The 19,914-nt window shown below is 38.2% G+C and overlaps 1 protein-coding gene and 1 pseudogene across 1 annotated transcript in view; both read right to left on the reverse strand.

Annotated features, from left to right (window-relative positions):
* Positions 1-14,434, reverse strand: part of A2M (alpha-2-macroglobulin) — a 52,869-nt gene extending 38,435 nt beyond the window's left edge. The window contains exons 1-11 of the mRNA XM_060113440.1: positions 14,349-14,434; positions 11,945-12,128; positions 9,195-9,354; positions 8,981-9,033; positions 7,052-7,072; positions 6,619-6,787; positions 6,090-6,174; positions 4,638-4,758; positions 3,764-3,878; positions 3,508-3,617; positions 1,069-1,230 (exon numbers count right to left, since the gene is read on the reverse strand). Coding sequence (XP_059969423.1) covers positions 1,069-1,230; positions 3,508-3,617; positions 3,764-3,878; positions 4,638-4,758; positions 6,090-6,174; positions 6,619-6,787; positions 7,052-7,072; positions 8,981-9,033; positions 9,195-9,354; positions 11,945-12,128; positions 14,349-14,434 — 1,266 coding nt within the window. The remainder of the gene's footprint in view (positions 1-1,068; positions 1,231-3,507; positions 3,618-3,763; positions 3,879-4,637; positions 4,759-6,089; positions 6,175-6,618; positions 6,788-7,051; positions 7,073-8,980; positions 9,034-9,194; positions 9,355-11,944; positions 12,129-14,348) is intronic.
* LOC132498362 (non-histone chromosomal protein HMG-14-like) lies at positions 10,929-11,233 on the reverse strand (annotated as a pseudogene).
* Positions 14,435-19,914: the final 5,480 nt, after the last annotated feature.

The raw sequence follows: 19,914 nt of genomic DNA on the forward strand, positions 1-19,914 counted from the left end.
ACTGAGGAGACTAATCCTCAGAAATGGAAGAATTGCATTTCAGAGAGTAGATGCCTCATTTATGATGGGTTTCAAATGGGTATTATGAATAAATGTAATATTGCAACCTTAGGGGTCTGAGAACACTTTCTGTAAATAGCATTGGTTCAAGAGTTGAGTTAGCGAAGTAGTTGAAGTCTATACTCAACTCTTAGTTATTTGCTCTTAATATAGAGTTCAGCCAGGATTTTAATCTAATTTATCTGATTCTGGAACCTACACTTAAAAAAATTGTGGTAAAAAACACAACATAAATTACCATCTTAACCATTTTGAAATGTACAGTTTGGTAGTGTTAAGTAATATGCAGCCCATCTCCAGAATTCTTTCATCTTGCAAAACTAAAACACTGTCCCCAGGAAATACCAACTCCTCATTTCTCCTTCTTCCCAACCCCTGGCAACCACCATTCTACTTTCTATTTCTATGACTTTGAGTACTTTAGATACCTCATGCAAGTGGAGTCGTACACTATTTGTTTTTTGTGACTGGCTATTTCACTTAGCATAATGTCTTCAAGGTTCGTCCACACTGTAGCCTGTGACAGGATTTCCTTCCTTTTTAAGGCTGAATACTGTTCCATTGTACATATATACCACATTCTGTTTATCTGTTGATGGATATTTGGGTTGCTTCCACCTCTTGGCTACTGTGAATAGTGCTGCTATGAACAGGGCTGTGCAAGTATTCCTTTGAGATTCTGTTTTCAGTTCTTTTGAAGGTATACTCAGCAGTTAGAATACTGGATCATACGGTAGTTTTCATCTGGGTGGACTGCCACACTGCTTCCCACAGCGTTTGCACGATTCATGTCGCTACACGCGAGTGCACACGTGGAGCCCCCACTTTAGCCACAACACTATACTGCCTCCTTTTAACAAACTTTTTCAAAATTGACCTTGAATTGGTTTTTAGTTTCTCATTTTTTTCCCCTAAGACTAAACACAACTTGGAAATGCCATCACTTTTCGGTTGCAACCTTTCTTCCAAGACTACTTCACATCATTGGTAACTTCCCTCCAAACTTACCCTGACAGTGAGGTAGGTGCCTGTGATGCTGGTGGTGTTGATGGAGAACTGCACCAGGCCGTTCTCATCAGTGGTGGCATTGGAGTCATAGTGGGCTTCATCTGCTGTGATGAAGATGAGTTTATTTGGTATAGGGACACCTTTTCCATCCGTTAGGCGCACCTGAAGTTTAAAAGCTGCAGATCAGTTACGTGGCTAATATCCAATAGACACCAAACATTCATTTTATTACAAATATTTATTGAGTGTGTCCAATATGTCAGACATGGTTCGAGGCATTGAGGCTACAGCAGTGAACAAAACAAAGTTCCTTCCATCATAGAGCATACTGTCCAGTAAAAGAGATAGCTGCTAAATAAATGCGTAATATATACTTATTTAGTGGTAATCAGTCCTAAGACGAAAAATAGTGTAAAGAGGTAGAGAATGATGGAGATAATAGAGGTGACCTGAGAAATGTATTCTGTGGATATTTTGGAAACTCTATATATTATATATAACTTTTGTAGAGTCACAGACCACAAGAGCCATAATGAAAATTTTTAACCCATTAGTCAAATTTAATTGAGCCTCAAATACTTATTTTATGGCAGACCATTCCCTTTCTATGGATTAGTGTTCTGAGGTTTAATATTAGCAATTGCTAATATATTGTCCTGTGTGCTCCTCTAGTTTTATATATGATATTTGCTTCTTGACCTAGATTTGCAAACTTTTGGAAGGTAGGTAGATTTTATGAGGTACTTCCCATCTGAAAAATGTAAAATTGAAAAGAAGCATAGAATATTAAATAAGGGCCTAAAGTCAAATTACTGCTAATACTGAACCCAGAAGATGAGTAGTTCAGTTCAGATTTTAAAGATGGTGATTTTTTTTTCTCAGTATAAGCTACTTTTGGTAGAAGGAAGCACAACCAGCAGACTTGGATTAGTATTTGTAATTGATTAACGAGATCTAAGTTTGCTAATGAAATGTCAGCTGTATGTAGGAAGACCAGGATAGGTACAAAATTCTGATTCTTTCACTTTTGGTGAGAGAGTCTTATGATAATAGAATAGTTATTTCGCAGGAATAAAATCTCAAAAAAGTACAGTATACTTCTGAGAAATTTAAAGAAGTGAACTTTCATTTTAGGAAGTGACCAAAGTTTCTGAACATGTTTGCTGTCATAACATAATCAAAACATTCTAAAATTTATTCCACTACTCTTTTGTGGAGCCTGGTCCCTCTGTCTTTTAACACTCTCCACAGCTGACATCTTATAATATTTCCATTAAAAACAGGATGCACAGTAATTACATGTGGAGGTGCAAACAACTCTCATCTCAGACTTCTGGAGTCCGAAAGCTCCATTAGCACATCTGCTTATAACAGTAAGCAGAAAAATAACAGTAGCAGATTTTTTTGTACATCTGAGAGAAAAAATGTATATCTTTAAAATCTGGGTATACTTTATTTATTTTTTTTGTGGTACGCGGGCCTCTCACTGTTGTGGCCTCTCCCGTTGCGGAGCACAGGCTCCAGACGTGCAGGCCCAGCGGCCATGGCTCACGGGCCCAGCCGCTCCTAGGCCTGTGGGATCCTCCCGGACCGGGCCACAAACCCGTGTCCCCTGCATCGGCAGGCGGACTCTCAACCACTGCGCCACCAAGGAAGCCCTGTGTATACTTTAAATAGCAGTATTTTACCCCTCTGTGTACTGTTTTTAAAATATACTTGCTAAAATAAAACAAATATATTTGAATAAGTATACTTGAATAAAATAAAATATACTTGAAAAAGTAATGTGTATATAATATCCATTAAAGAAACACTACGTACAGTAGAATCTTTTATATTTCAAAATAAAAATGAAAGCCACCTACCCACCCATTTCCATACAAAGTTAATGTTAGAAGGATAATGTGATTGGCCATCAGGAATTTCGAGATGCTTGTGAAAAAATATTATAAAAATCTGAGACTGCCTGGTAAACCATGGGAAAGAGATTGAGTGACATCACGCAGTGCTGTTCCCAAAGCCTTCTAATTTTTTTTTTTTTTCGATACGCGGGCCTGTCACTGTTGTGGCCTCTCCCGTTGCGGAGCACATGCTCTGGACACGCAGGCTCAGCGGCCATGGCTCACGGGCCCAGCCGCTCTGCGACATGTGGGATCTTCCCGGACCAGGGCACGAACCCGTGTCCCCTGCATCGGCAGGCGGACTCTCAACCACTGTGCCACCAGGGAAGCCCCAAAACCTTCTAATTTTGATAGTGCTTTAGAATGGTTTTATAGATTTGATGTACAGATTTACAGAGGAACAAACCTATTTTATGTGGTTTTATACCTTTGATTATATTAATCAACAGATAATATTAACCAGGTGTAGTTTTAGCAGAATATGTTGTACGTAATAGGTAAGAGTACAGTTTGATTTGTGAATTGAAAAATACCTCACCTGTCCAAAGAAGGGAATCCCTCGTCTAGCGTCCGAGTCTATTTTCACAAATGAGAGTTTGGTTATGGTTCTTGTTATTTCAGTGGTCCCTTTTCCAGTTAATTCCACCTCTGAAAAAGAAGGAAAAAATAAGTTCTCTTTTGGAAGGATGCTCTCCCTGAACTTATACTACTTCCTCCCTTTCAGTTCACTGTTGGGCAAAGGAACTAAATCCATGTCCGTTGTTCTTTCTCCCATACCCATGAGGTATACACACCTGTTCCTTCTTCTTGAATCTTGGCCTCCACTTCAATTTTCATTTCAAACTCTTGTCTCTTCATTTGGAAGATCTTGGTCTTTACTTGCTGAGAGAAGCAGCCCTGGCTGTTTAGCTAGGAGGGGACGAAATAAAATACAAAAACATAAGACTGGACAAATCAGTGGTCAGTTAATCTGGTGGCATTTTTTTTGAGACAACATAACCTAGGAATTTTTTATGATAACACAATAAATATTCTCTAGGGATTAATTATAATTACATCTCACAACAGTTTCTGGCTTATAACTGACAGGTGTATTCCTTAGTATCTGGTATTCTCCAGAGTGAATGAGGTGAAGAAATGAAGAAATGCCTTAAAAATTGGGGGGTAATCTTACTGTAGCAGGCAGCTAACCCTTCACCGAAGCCTGGCTTCCCTTCCATAGTTTACAGCTGTGGCTGGGAAGTGGCTGCTCAACTGGGCACTGTGTTTCCCAGCTCCCTGGCATCTAGGTGGGGCCTTGTGACAAGCTCTTGCTCATAGAAAGAGAGAAAAACTGACACCCTTCCCAGCCAAGGTGGTTAAGATTTGTATGTTTTTTTCTCCTTCCTTTACATAATTGGATGGATACTCAAGGCGGCTTTAGATACCAGGTACTGGAGATGGTTCAACTTGGATCATTCTGGGTGCTTGGTGCACCAAGAATACCCGCAATGGACAATTACAAGAAATAACTCCTATTGTGCTAAATCACTGATTTTTAAAAAACGACTATAGCTAGCATAGAATTCTCTTACAGATTGGTCTCTTCCTGAGTTACCACCGTGTTGTAACTCACTGCTCATCAACAGTGCCTGGGCTGTTAATCCCTAGGAGTAGTTTCCCACATACCTGCTGACTGAACTTCTCACAGACAGCATGTGATTCTCCACCAAAGCAGTTAGAAGGGTTACTGTACTTTCTGCACATGTTTATAGTCACACGTCCTGGGACAGGCTTCCCATATGTGTATCTGTCATAAGAACATTGCCAAATGGATCAAATCAGACATTTAACACCCCCATTTTCTACCTGTTTATATTTTCCCTTTAGCTATAATATATTTTTAGACTCTGTACTTCCCTGTAATTTCTGCAGGGCTCATACAGTGTTGAGGGCAAGTAAACTAAGTAATGAACCTTCTCTTTTAGAAATTTCCTGTGCAACATGCTGGAATTTACTTCAGCCTTCTTTTACCATGTCTATTTTTTTTTCTTAATCTCTAATTTTCAGTTTCATCTTTTAAAAAATATTTTTTCTTTTGCCAAAGCTACACCAGATCTTAAGAGAAAAAACAATACCAACAAAACAAAACAAAGACAAGAAATAAACACTCTCAATTCTACCTAGGAATATAAATTATTAATATGATGGTATCTCTCCTTCCATCATCCTCTTCCTATGTGTAGCCATCTCTGTTCATGTAGACTTTTACTTGTTTACTTTTTACAAAAATGGGATTGTGCCATAAATATATCATTGATAATTGCTGTGGTCTTGAGGGTATTTGTTTCCTTCCCTATTCAAAATACCCTCTATATCTATATTTGCAAGAGTACTGGTTCACCAGCTCTGTGGGATCAGGAGCTTGGTGACCTTACTCTGAGATAGTGCTGGGGCAGTGACCCAGCTGAAGGTCTTTAGGACTGGTTTCTTCACTCTGCCTGTTCTTTCTGTACTGCTACTGCTGGGCTACTGGAGATGGGAGCAATAAGATCCTAGAAACATGAATTTTCAAGGTTGGAAAAGACTGACTGTGAGATCATGTCTACTCTCATCAGTAAAAATGGCAGTTCAGAGAAGTATGTGACGTGCCTTAGGTAGACAGATGAGTTAGATGACATTTCTGCAATATGCCTATCTCTACAAATTCTGAATCTGAGCTATTTTTCCACTATGTATCCAAGGTCAAGTAAATGATCTGTTGATGATTGAATTTACTTTACAACCTGGTAAAGGGAAAGTCACTACCCTTCAACACTATCTCATTTGTGTGTGTACGTGTGTACGTGCATGCGCGAGTAGCTTTATTACTTTCAGAATCAATCCTACTAGCATAGCTTAGCTCTAGGAATGGTTGCCTGCCCCATGATAGTTATAATAATGTTGGAAAGGACGTGAAAGAAAATAAGAAGGGAAATAGAAAAGCAACAGGAGAGGAAAGTTCTAGAGATGGGGATGCTCCCATGTATTTAAGGTATTTTTGCTGCACTGCTTCTAGACACGCTAGTCAAAATATCCCAAAGGGTGAGTCTCCTTTAAATAATTCCCCTCGCCAAAGATTTTTTAAAAGTATAAACTCACAGGCCACACACTGATACATTCATTTCTTCTTCCAAGATGGTGATTATCCTTGGCACTCTTACTTGCACTTCAAACTTAGGAAGCACTGTTGATTGGAGATAAAGGAAGTTGGTGATTGGTTTTCAACTTCTGGGGAATTGGTATTTCCAGGTTCTCATAGCAATTCTCTAATCATATTTTAGGGCCCTGAAAAGGTAGCCCTCTTCTCCAATATATCCACCTTTCTCTCAAATGGAGATCCTGGTTGAAGGACTATGATGGATCAATGTAACCTTAATGAATTATGGGAGACTCCACTGGACTAAGAATGTTTTACTTTTTTTTTGAAGATTAAAAATTGCTATAAAAATGCTATATGACATCCTATTCATGAATCACTGATGGTCCTCATTGGATTAGAAGTAATTAGTTCCACTCCAAGCCTAATTTCACCCGTGGGAAATAGAAAGTAATTCCAAAGAAACTCAAATTCTAGACCCTAGAAGTTTAAATATGAAAAAACTGTTCCCTGATTTTGCATAATCCATACCAAATTCCTCCACGGTGAAGGGGTGTTCTGCCATTTCACCTGATTCCTTCTGTACCACCACCTTATAGGAGCCCTGAAAGGGCTCTGATGAGAGGGGAAAGGTCAACTGCTTGAGGCCACTCTCTACCTTGAGGTTCTGCCATTGCATGATGCGATTTCCTCTGGGGTCCTGTGGACACAGTAGTTGTAATTTACAAAAGAGCCCAGAGCATGAGAGACAATAAAGGAAATCTGTGGGGACTCCTATGTTATCCACAAAGAGGTGGGGAGGGGTGGGGAAGGGAGATGACTTGGAACCATCTAGTGTTACATGAGTTTGAAGGCTTCTCCCTTCAGGACAAGTTTCTGAAATATTGTAAGAATCTCTCAAATAAGAACCTTCTCCCTAAGTTTATTATTTGTTTCTAATTATGGAATGTTTCACGTTGCTTACCTCAATATATACTAGTGGAATCTGAAAGACAAAAGAGAGAGAAAGGAGTTTAGAATTGCTCTCAAATATTCTCAGTTCTGATTTATAAGCAAGACAGCTTTATGCAGAATAACTTTATCTGTAGTAAAACACAGAAAAATTCCAGATTAAGTTTTACAGAACTTTTGATTAATCCATTACAAGCAATTAATAAGTAATGTTAAGTACTTACCGGGTGTGAGCAACAAATACATATGTGCCATTCATTAGGAATGGTATTTACTGCTATTACTTAAATGCTTATAGTATCCCAGTGAAGAACATTCCTTTGCTATGCTATTTTACAGACTGAGAAATCAACACTAATGGAATTATAAGTAACCATGTTCAGATCCAAATGTTAAGGTGGGTCACAGAATTCTTAGGTAGTTCTAAGAATAAGGACGACTGGGAATAGCTCCTCTACTATCAATGCTTATTCATTTTTAAAACTAATACTTATTAAGTGCCTAACATGTGCTGTGTATCATTCTAGGTGCTATGAATAGAGCAATGCACAAAAGAACAACAGATCTGCTTTCATAGAGCTTACATTCTAATAGGGATGGATACATGAGAAACACAGTCATATATGAAATATATATTTTTGATATATATAGATATATATTTGAGATATATATGTTTGACATATATATTTGAGATACATATATTTGATATATATATTTGAGATATAGATAAATAGATTTGAGGTAGTGGTAAATGTCAAGAAATAAAAATAAAGCAGAGTTAAGCTGATAGAGTGAAGGGCTAGGTGTTTGATTTTAGATAGAGGAGTGTAAGTGGAAACCAGGAGACCAATTTCAAGGCTATTGTAATAGTCTTGTTTAGAGGTGATACTGGTCAGGACAAGGTCGTAGCAATTCATGTGGTAAAACATAGTCTGGTTATATTTTAAACTAACATGATTTTCTGATGAAATGGATGTGGGTGAGACGGAGGAATATGCCTTAATCCTTTGCCTGAGGAGCTAGAAGAAAAAAGTTGCTTTTTTCCCTCCCATCCCTTTCCCTTCTTCACCCCCTAGCAAAGATGGGTTTGATCAGGATCAGCAGGGAATTGCAAACTCTATGACAAGGGAAAGAGAACACTTTTAAGAGGGGGAAAAGGAAGTTGGGGGCGGAGGGGCTATAGTCAACAGAGTCCCTGGCTTTTCATTGAAAATTGCCTCTTTCTGAGATAAGAAAATGTGGTTGAGGACTAGATCTAGGAGAGAAAAATTAAGACTTTGGTTTCTTGTCTACATTAAAATTGAGAGTGTTAGTCTTGAGGAACAAACATTGATTACACTCTCCTTCCTTTATAGGAGAGGTTTTGTGTTTAGAAAAAGTTTGAATCTTTGAGAAGTCGTTTAAACCTAAGTTTTTTGATGGTTTATTTATTATATAGTGTATCTTTCGGGCTTCCCTGGTGGCACAGTGGTTGAGAGTCTGCCTGCCAATGCAGGGACATGGGTTCGTGCCCCGGTCCAGGAAGATCCCACATGCCGCAGAGCGGCTGAGCCCATGAGCCATGGCCGCTGAGCCTGCGCCGCATCCGGAGCCTGTGCTCCGCAACGGGAGAGGCCACAACAGTGAGAGGCCAGCATACCGCAAAAAAAAAAAAAAAAAAAAAAAAAGAGATATAGTGTATCTTTCTAGTTTGGCTAATTGAGAATTTTCTAAAGAGTAAGTTTGTGTGACAACTGACTAAGTATGAGTACCAAGAAAGAATCAGCTACTCTCTTGACCCAGAATACTGTTTAAATGAGGATATTGCACTATGGCAATGCCAGAAAGTACTGCTATCAGTACCAGATTCTTCCTCTCCCTGGTTCTCCCCCAACACCAAAAACAAACTCTCAGCCTGTTTACATAGATAATAAAAATTCTAGATCAATATTAGGACACTTACCAACTCATTCAGGGGGTGAAAATTGTCATCCAACAAGACAACACGAAATTTCACTGAAACAGAAATATTTTTCATGAGTCCCAGAAACCTGAAGCCAGGCCTATAGGCTAGTAAGACAGACCATAAAGGAACCAGGATTCCTTTGACTGGGGAATACACAGGGGAGGAAGATCTTTCTTTTTTGAAGTTGTCCTGACCATAGGCCTTTTTGTACCTGTCTGCTCTGGTTTGTAGATGGGTTTGTCTGTCTGGACAAAGACCAGACTCTCTTCATTTTTAACCAACACTGTGGTCCGCTTCTTGAATTCTTGGGTTGGTCCTTTCACTTGGATAGTGAGGAACATTACCTCCTCATTGGATGAAGATCTTGGGATCTGAAATATAGGAGAGATCCTGAGAACTCATTCATCTGCCAAGTTTCCTCCTCCAGTCCCTGTCCCAATTCTCCCTGGGGATCTTGTTCCTTTTACTTAATTTCACTCTCTCATTCTCATCAGGGAAATTTGGCATGGACAGGAATTCACAGACAGAATGACTTCTGTCATTTACAAATGGGAAGACAGAACACAGGATGGAGGAAATTACAACAGTGAGAGAGGTCATAAATGATACTCACATCTCCTTATAGATCAGCCAATACAGGTTTTTGTAAAAATATTTTTGCTTTATTTATTTATTCATTTTTAAATTTTTATTTTATGTTGGAGTAGAGTTGATTAACACTGTTGTGTTAGTTTCGGGTGTACAGCAAGGTGATTCAGTTATACACATACATGTATCTATTCTTTTTCAAATTCTTTTCCCATTGAGGTTATTACAGGATATTGAGCAGAGTTCCCTGTGCTATACAGTGGGTCCTTGTTGGTTGTCTATTTTAAATATAGCCGTGTGTTCGTGTCAATCCCAAACTCAATCTATCCTCCTCCCCACCCTTCCCCCGATAACCATAAGTTTGTCTCTACGTCTGTGAGTCTGTTTCTGTTTTGTAAATAAGTTCATTTGTATCAGTTTGTTTTTAGATTCTGCATATAAGCAATATCATATGATATTTGTCTTTCTCTGTCTGACTGACTTCACTTAGTATGATAATCTCCAGGTCCATCCAGGTTACTGCAAATCAGCTAATACAGTTTTTTTTTCTTTCATAATTGAGATGTTTTATTGGTTGTTTTGAGGATCAGTACACAGACATTTCAATTTGTACACAATTCTTAACATACATACCAAAAATCTAAAAAATCACGTAGTTGTGATTCTTTTCTGAACAGTTATTCCAGTGACTTTCCAGCTTAAAATTTGGAGGCAAATTTTCCTTGACAGGCGATCAAGTACCAATATCTTCAAATATTGATATGCTGTTACATCGTAAGTCCTACTAATTCACAATTTAATATCATATACACTACATACCCAAACTGTCAATCGTTCACAGCACATTAACAAAGTTACTAGAAGAACTGGACTACCACGACCAAAGATGTTACAGAGTGCACAAAATTCTGACCAGGAGAGCCAAGATCAAGAGGTGAGTGGTTTGCTTTAGGAAATAATTCTACCAAAAACAACATGGGAAGAGAAGTAATTTAAAGTGTTCAGGGCATTAAATGCACAACTGACTCCAAACTGCCATTTAGTATGCTTTGTATTATAGGATATAAAATATCCCCCCATCTATGGAATGTTAAGCTGGCACCCAAGACAATGCCTGCCACATTCAATATCCCACTATTTTCTGGTTGTACCAAAAAATAAACAACCAGCAAATGATTTCACCTCTTAAAAAAAAGCATTCACACTTAAAAAATGGGATGAGGTAGGATTCCCTCCTTTTTAAAAATGTTTCTAAAGCTACTAAAAAACTTGCATTTACAAAATAGTTGATAAAAATATTCCTCTGTATTGTACAAGAAGGGAGACAGGGGCCCCTGATAGGACCAGGTGTGTGATACTAATCAGACTTGGCTTCTTTCTCTCCTGCTTCATCAGAGGCTGGGCTCTCCTCGTTTTTAGTTTCTCCGTTTTCTGCAGGTGAGTCTTCTTTAGTCTCTTGGTGAGCCACTTCGGCCTGTTTTCCCTTTGCTCCCCTTTTCCTTTTTGTTTGCACTTTTTTGTCTGAAGATTTATCCTTTCCTGCCGCTTTTTTGGCTTCGTTTCCACTTTTTCAGGAGCCGGTTTCGCTGACAGCCTTGCCAGTCTCCTCTTGGGCTCCTCCTTCGCCTCCCCGTCGGCGGAGCTGACCTTCCTCTTGGCCATGGTGGCGGCGGGGCCGGCGCGTGCTCGGGGCCTGCGAGCCGTGCACGCCGAGAGCCTTGGCGAAGCTGGGCTGCCTGGCCGCTGCCGGTCCTCCCGCCACCCGAGCTCGCTAATACAGTTTTGATTCACTTATACACTGAACTTTACCAAACTGATGTTATGTGGTAAAAGGGCACGGTAGAAGCATCTCTTAAAGCTATGAGAAAGGAAACTGCAACATGTTATTGGCTGTACGCTGTAAGGATTCTATATATGGGCAACTGTGAAGAGCTATTGGATAGTCACCCATGGTAATTTCTACAAGTTCACTCTTAGAAAGAGTACGTATGGGGTGGTGTGTTCCTGTCAGCCCACTACTGGGGCTTATGTTAAACACTGGCCTAGTTTTCTTTGTTTGTATTTTTTCCATTTTAATTTTCAGGAGAACTCATATTTTCCCTTTGTCTAGTGCATACTGCTTTTTTTTTTTTCTGGCTAATAGGAATTTTCTCTAATCATTAAGTTGATTTTAATATCTCTATAAATATTGGTCTACCATTATTTATATTGGAAATTCATGCATTGCTTCTTAATTTCTACACTTAGTCGCTACGTTTAGATTCCTTCCTGAAGTCCATGCCAGCCTCTCAAAGTCTTATCTTGACTGAATTCTGGTTGCCTATGTTCCCAACCAATAGAAACAAGTATTTTAAGTCAAACAGCTGTACTTACAGTGAAGGAGACACAGTGGAATAAGTCTTTCTCTGCCACCACATCAGTAAAGAGGCTTCTGTTCTCTCTGAGGGACTCCAAGGAGGCGCTTACGGTCACCGTCTCATTCAGGTGGCTCAGAAGGAGGCAACCCTTCTGAGGGGTCCCAGTGTGGAGCAGGGAGGGGACCAACACCATGTAGTGCCTGGGGATGGGGGAATCCAGTTAGAGGAGAGTGTAGGAGGCGAGGCATTATTATCAGCAGCATTATCTTCTGCTGTAATTCTTGTTACTATTGTTAGTTCTATGCCAAGAGAAGACATGTTGATAAGCATGAAATTGATCTCTGCCGTTGGAGGGCATGCATGCGAATTACTCCCCTTTCCATCGTCAGTGCCATGGCAGTGAACATTTGACTTGAAGTGAGCCTTTAAGAGGTTAACATTTGCAGGTATACCTCACTTTAAGGAACCCAAATATCAGTCTGTGAGCATCTGAATTCAAATAAAAATATGCTAATTATATATATTTATGCTGTAAATCTATTTTACATTAGGGTTGCTGTAAAAAGCAAGCAAGTTCTCGTGTGGAACACTACAGAAACCAATCCACTTACAGAACTTATATATATTTATAAAACAAGCCTGTAAAAATGGAATGGCAAGTTCTTGCTTTCTACTCTGAGGCTTAAAGAGAGTCCTTAGTTTAAAGTCTCAGTGTGTTAAGCAACTAATGAAATCTTAGTGTGTTACCTAACCCTGGATGTTTGCATATTAAATATTTGCCTTTCAACTCAGGGTAGACAAAAATGGTCTACTCAAGAATGGTCTTCTAGAGATTGAATTTGGGGTCCTCATGAACAGAACAGAAACTTTCTCAATACTCTCATATATAATTTTATTGACACATGAGTTTTCAAACATTTTTGCTCCCAGAATTCCTAACTATTTTTAGACACTATGCCTTCCTTACATGTATTCAAGTAAACATACTATATTTTTTTATCACAAGTTTAAACAATAGCAATATATATTATTTTTGATGACATTTTAAATTAAAACTTATGTTACTTTTTTGTACATCTCCCATCGAATCTTAAATATCATAGTGATAAGATATCCAGTATGATCTATTTAAAAAATACACCAAAATGTTCTTTTTGTAATGATCAGAAATTTAGCATCTTTCCCCCTTTTCCTCCGTGAACTTGAATTTTCATGCCATTTACCACACAGAAGTTTGTCCTAACATTTCTATGCTTCAAAATATTTTATGGATCACTCTTCCTTCTTTGTTTATATATATATATGTGTGTGTGTATATATATATATACACACATGCATATGTATATATATACATATATATGAAATATTATATGTGGGTATATGCATTTAACTCTTCTTTTAAATTTAATGTGACCTTAAAGTTGTAAATGTTAAACATTTTCTTCTGGATTGAATTGTTTTCAGAAGTCTTACTAGTATACAACTGATCAAAACAAAATAAATATATTACAAATTATGATTCATATTTATTATATATAAAATCAAAATACTTTTGAAGTACATTTTTAATGAAAATGATGAGTTGTTCTTATGTATCCATGGATGGATATTCCTTATTGCAAGAATTAAATAAGGTCTAACATTAACTCTGTTGCTGTTTTTGGTTTGTGTAGATATAAGTGCCATGAAAAATTGTTCACATAAAAGTAAATAAATGACAGATGAAACAATTATATCATTTTTACCAGTTCTTGTAACTCCTTCTGCATTACATGCCAAAGATCACCCAGTGCCCTATTATCAAGAATTGCTTCTAATTATTTATCAGCTGGTATCTCCCTTAGATCTTCCTTCAATTTTGTTGAAACAAAGAATTCGCCACCACAAGATCTGCAAAAGGATTTTTTCTCCTGTCATTAGAGTCCTTTGCTTTCTCAACATCAACATTGGTATTTCAAATTGCTCCTTTATTTGGCACCCTAGAGACTTTTATACTCCAGGACAGCGTTCCACAGTAACATCTGATTGAGGGAGGTTTGTCTTTCTCTTTTAAAGTGAAAGATAGGAAATTAAGAAAGGGGAGGTAAGAAAGGATAAATAGCATGGTCTCAAGCAGATCAATATGAATGTGAGGATCTGAAAAGTGATTCCTTTAAAAGAATCACTTTCCAATGCCCTTTAGAAAGTCTTTGTATATCCCCAGAGAATTTAGAGATGCAGAGATTCAGAGATCCAGAGAGTTGGAGAAAAATGGTTAAGAATAAGTGAAGACTGAATAAACCAGATTTGTAAAATCTCATCATTGGAAGACACCTTAAAGATAAGAAGGTGACAGTTCCATAGGGAAGACAAGTGAATGATAAGGAGGATTTGAAATAAAGGAAAGGACTCTTCAAGTTTATGCTCTATGTGAAACTCACGGTATTCCAGAGACTGAGGCATCTGTAGGCAGGAAGACCAGAAGAAGGAGAGTAAGACTTGGATGGAGGAGTTTGTTCTTCCCCATGCTGCAGGGAGAAGGGACCAGAGGAGACCAGACTGTATTGTGCCTTTCTCCCTGCAATTGGTCTGGTCCCAAACATTCCTCAGAGCAACTAGGCTTTATGCTGTTCTCTGTGTAAACAGGAAGTTCCACCCACACAAGGTGTCTAAACAAAGTAGAGGTCTTTGAACATTCTCTGAAAGGGTCATTGCTCTCAGGGACTTAATTACAGTCAAGGTTAATTCCTGGTGGGCTAAATAGGATTCCTAGAGGGATAAAATCCACATTCCCATTAGTACTCACTTTCCCTGGGTTTTACCGTAAAGCAGCTAATCGGCTTTTCAACCCCTTCTCTCTCTTACTCCCTCCTTCCCACTTCCCCATAGTGCCTTTTATGGCTTTCCTCACATCTCTTGCATGAATAGCTGGCAGGGGAAGCTATAATTTAAGCAACACAGGACAGGCTCAAAATAGGTATTTCACTACAAGTCAGTCTGCCTGCAAGTCTTCCATCAGATATGTCTACCTCAAATGTTGAAGCAGTTTCAGAATTTAGCAGTCCTCTATGCAAAAGACATTGGGCTAAAAGAATAGCTTTTTGACCTTGGGGATATTACTGGATTGCAGATAAAGAGCTAGGTTCTGGAAGAATGATAATAGAAATATTTTCCTGTATTAAGGAAGTGAAAAGATGAAAGGAGAAGTAGCAGGACCTCAGAAACAAGCTTTGACTTACTGTGCCTAACAAAGATACCAATTGCCTTTACCATCTACTATACAAACACATTTTGTTACTGCCTTCTAAATGTGCAACTCCCCTTCAATCTTTAATCATATTAACTATTTTATTCATCCATCCATCTGTCCATCCATCCACTCATCCATTCATCCATTCATTCATCCAACTGTTTGATTGTTTTGTAAGTGTTTATTGAGCCTAGTTGGTCTAGGAATCATACAAAATCATGGAGATGGATGATCAAATATGAAGAAACAGATTGCACATTCTTGCAGGTGTAAAAGCAGACAATAAAAATACAGTAGCCAGACATTATTATTGGAGAAGTTCAGGATGCTCTGGTAGCACTGGACAGGGACACACAATGCAAACCTGGGCCTTGGAAAGGAAATCTAAGGCAAAGCAAAATGTAAATCAAGTTCTAGAGTGTGGGTGGTGGTTAGCCAGAGGGAAGTAGGAGATGAAAAGTGCATTCTAAGCACATAAGGAATGACATAAACAAAGGCACAGGAGGTAAAAACCATCACGAAATCTTTGGTAAAATGAAAAGTGTTTGGTATGAAGAAAATGCCTGTACACTTAGAAAAGTGGTGAAGCAAGGTTGCTTCAAATAAAAAAGGAACTTGTTGGTACTACTAGGGTATCTGGGGAGTAATCAGTGAAGTGACTTCCCCAGATTTGTTTCTTGGAAAGATCACAATTACTGAAATTTGGAAGACTGATTGGAAGGAGGCAATCCAGGAGGCAAGGTAGGAGTTGCACAATTATATGGGTGAGAAATGAGGATATTTTGAGCTAAGGTGTTCATAATGAGATTGGATAGAGGTTGACAGATTTATGTCATATTTAAGAGGTAAAATTATAGTACACAGTGAATACATGGATGTGATGGGTAAACGAGAATGTGCTTTTCAGTTTTCCTGGTTGGTCACTGAGTGACTTGCATTGCCTTTAACTGGTTGAGTGAAACACAGGAAACAGGGTGGGAAGGAGAACAGAGGGCTGAGGGTTGGGAAGAGAAAGAGTCTAGTTTCAGAAAGCGCTTGTGGGATAGTCCAGTAATAATATCCGTAGGGAGTTTAACATTTGCACCTAGAGCTTAAGGCAGTGTGATCTAATAAAAATATAAGGTGAGCCTCCTATGTAATTTTACATTTTCCAGTAGCCACATTGAAAAACAAAAAGAAACAGATTAAATTAATTTTAATAATATAACTTACTTCCCTCAATATTGCCAAAACATTATCATTTCAACATTTAATCAATATAAAAATTGTTAATGAGCTACTTTAATTTCTTTTTTCATACTAAGTCTTTGAAATCTGGTGTGAATTCTACACTCACAACACATGTTAATTTAGACTAGCCACATTTCAATAGCCCATGTGGCTACTGGTTATCAGATTAGACATAGCAGGTTTAAAGCAATGTTTTTCAAATTGTGGGTCACCATCTATAGTGAGTTATAATGTCATGATCAGTGAGTCATGACCAAGAGTTTTAAAAATGTAATAGAATACAATAAAATAGAAAACACAGTGTATCAAACAGAATAAGTGAAACTATTGATTTTGGAAATACTCGTTTCAATGTTGTACAGCAGAAACTTTGGTTGTGTCTTATTACCCCTTCTCCAATTCTGTCTTTAATACTAGAACACCTGAGTTTTCTCTGGGCGCAAACTGCCTCACTGAAAACTTTCATTTCCTAGCCTTCTCCTTTAAGGCTGGGCATGGTATATGGCTAAATTCTGGTGATTGAAATGTGAGTGCAAGTGATGTATGCAACTTTCAGTTCATGATTTAAAAAGGAAGGGCTAGGTTCTGTGCCTCCCTTTGCTCCCTACCACTGGCTGGAATGTGGACATGTGGACGGTTGTCCGATCTTCCATTGTAGGTAATAAGATGGAAGCCATGTGTCAAGGAAGGCAGAACAGCAAGCAAGACATAGACTGAAGAGGGAGGGGATATGGCGATGTATGTATACGTAGAGCTGATTCACTTTGTTATACAGCAGCAACTAACACACCATTGTAAATCAACTATACTCCAACAAAGATGTTAAAAAAAAAAAAAAGAAAAAAGGAGTCATAGACTGAATCCCTGAATCATCCAAAGGCCATTTTAGCTTGGACTTTCATGTAAGAGAAAAACACTTTCTCTTATTTAAAAGCCTTTGCATTTTGAGATATCTTTGTTCGAGCAGTAAAACTTGTATCCTAACTAATATAATTTTCTTTATTACTATCTCTATCATCTCTATCTTTAACTATGAGTGTCCTGAGTTACAATGTAAAGGTTACATTGTGAAAATGTGATTTCAGTGTTACATTGCAAACTGTCTGATGAAAATATACAAAATTCTTATTATAGGTTAAAGTTAAAGCAATCTGAACACCACCAGTTTACTGAGATCTGGCCTATTTGTACAGATTAGAGATTTATCAGCTTATAGGGAGAGCTGATGCCATGGAAATAGATAATACGGGATGAAAATGGAAAATAGTCCAGGACAGAGCTAGGCAAGGGCACCCAAATGGAACCCGAATGGCTAGACAGAGAGAGAGAAACACAGGAGAGTGTGGAATCTCTGAGTTCCAAAGAAGGGACATTTTAAGAAAATAGTCAAGAGAAGGTTTTTACTAGTCAGAGTGATTGGGGCTTTATGCCAACACATCATGTTAATAGCATACAAAATTGAAAAAAATCATTTCAAAAGTTTGCATGATTTTATAATACATTGATTCAAAACATAACAGAAATTAAATGGTTTTTAAGAAACTAGAAATAACTAAACACTTATTTGCAAGGTTAATTACTTAAAGAAATAATTAATAGCATTCATTTGGTGCCTTATCAAAAATTACAAAGAGCATCTGTAAAGATTATTGCTGAATCCCTGGCTATTCATGTCAAATGTCACTGTGAAATCAAATAATAGATCGAATGATCTTTTTTTTTTTTTTTTTTTTTTGCTGAATTGAGGGACAAGAAGAATATGGGGACCCAGCTTTAAGGGTCTGTGTGGAGCAGAGCCTGACTGCAGCTCAAGGGGGAGTGAGAGGGAGGCTTCTGAGTTGATGTGAAAGGAAAGAGAATGATAGGGCAGTACTCAGCAGAGATGTCGGGCTGAGAGGGAGGCTTCCTTAAGGGGAGAGAGACCTGAACAAGTTTAAATGAAATGTTGCTTCTGTAAATGCTGACGATCAAATAAAAGGGAGAGGTTGAACAGTGTGAGTGAGAAGTGATAGTCCCAAGAGAGAGAACTTTGAGGTTGCGTGAGGTGGACGTATTAAGTAAGTGGATGGCTGAATTATCCTCAGGAGAAGCGACATCACTTCAGTATAAGCGCAGATAAAGAGGAACGTTTTATCTGAAATGCTCCCTTCACGAAGACAGAGCTTTCTCTTCTTGGGAAGACAGAAAATGAGCTTGAGGGGGGAAAAAATGACTGGATCAGTTGTCAGGGTACCTGAGCCCTAGTTCTGACTCATTATAAGGTCCTGGGTAACTCATTTAACTGCTCTGAGCCTCAGCTTCCTCACAGATAAATATGGGGTTAATAATATCTGTCCTGTCAGCTCCAAGGGGTACTTTTATACAAGATGCTATATGGAACAGTTTTTAAAGCTGTGAACCTTACTGCACCTGTCAGAATTAATATTTATATTTTGAATCTTAATGACTGAGAAAGAGGTCTATTTCATCTGTCTGCTGTGGGCTTTGATATAGGGCAGCATCCAAATAGAGAAAGTTAGGTTACCTGAATAACAAGTCCTTGACAGAAATGATAGCACACAACTTGGACAAGTTCTGTACAGTTTTGAAGCACTTAGCAAATAGTTACTGTTAGAAAGCTGAGGTAAAGTGTTAAGAGAAAAAAGAAGGTAAGGGAAAGAAGGAAGGCAGTTTATGGAAAAGAAAGTAAGGGAGCAAAATGCAGGGAAAAGCCATTTAAATAGAACAAGGAGAATCATTTGGGAATTGAGAAAAAAGATTAAGAGGTATTGGGCCTTAACAAAAATAAACAGAAAAAAATGTTTCCCCTGTATTGCTGTAGTGCTTGCTGGGTACTGAATGTAGTTTCTCTAATGGCACCACTGGTTACACATACACTACCCTAATAAGTGATAATGAAGGACATTTCAGCTGGTTACATATTAACCACTTTCAAAAATCAGAAAGCCCAGTTACTGGCATACCACATTCGCTCTATCAGACAGTACACTTGCTTTACCTTTCTGTAAATATCTAGGGCAAACTTGGAGTTAGGGCAACGTGTATCTACAGAGATGTTCTCAAAGATCAGAGTGTTTCCCATTTGTGGTATCTCAATGCTCCTTTCTAATTTTTAATGAGAAAAAATATTTGAATGTACAAAGATAAAAAGCATAACAAATCCTCAGATCGTTTCTGAACAATGTACTTGCCATAGTTTCTCAAAATTATCAAAATTTTAGTGTGTTTTACTTTAAATGTTCTTGATTTTTTGTTTTTTTAATTTATTTTAATTTATTATTTTTTAAGATTGATCTGATGACTCTCAAGTTTTATTTATCTATTTTGGCCATGCGGTGCAGCATGCGGGATCTTAGTTCCCTGACCAGGGATTGAACCTGTGCCCCCTACAATGGAAGCGTGGAGTCTTAACCACTGGACTGCCAGGGAAATCCCTAGTGTGTTATCTTTTAAATTAAACTCCACTTGTTCCTTTCAGTTTCTAAAGAGTACTGATATTCACAAATCTAATCTTTATTACTAGACGC

Source organism: Mesoplodon densirostris, chromosome 11 (genome assembly GCF_025265405.1).
Source record: "Mesoplodon densirostris isolate mMesDen1 chromosome 11, mMesDen1 primary haplotype, whole genome shotgun sequence".
In the NCBI taxonomy this organism is placed as follows: domain Eukaryota; kingdom Metazoa; phylum Chordata; class Mammalia; order Artiodactyla; family Ziphiidae; genus Mesoplodon; species Mesoplodon densirostris.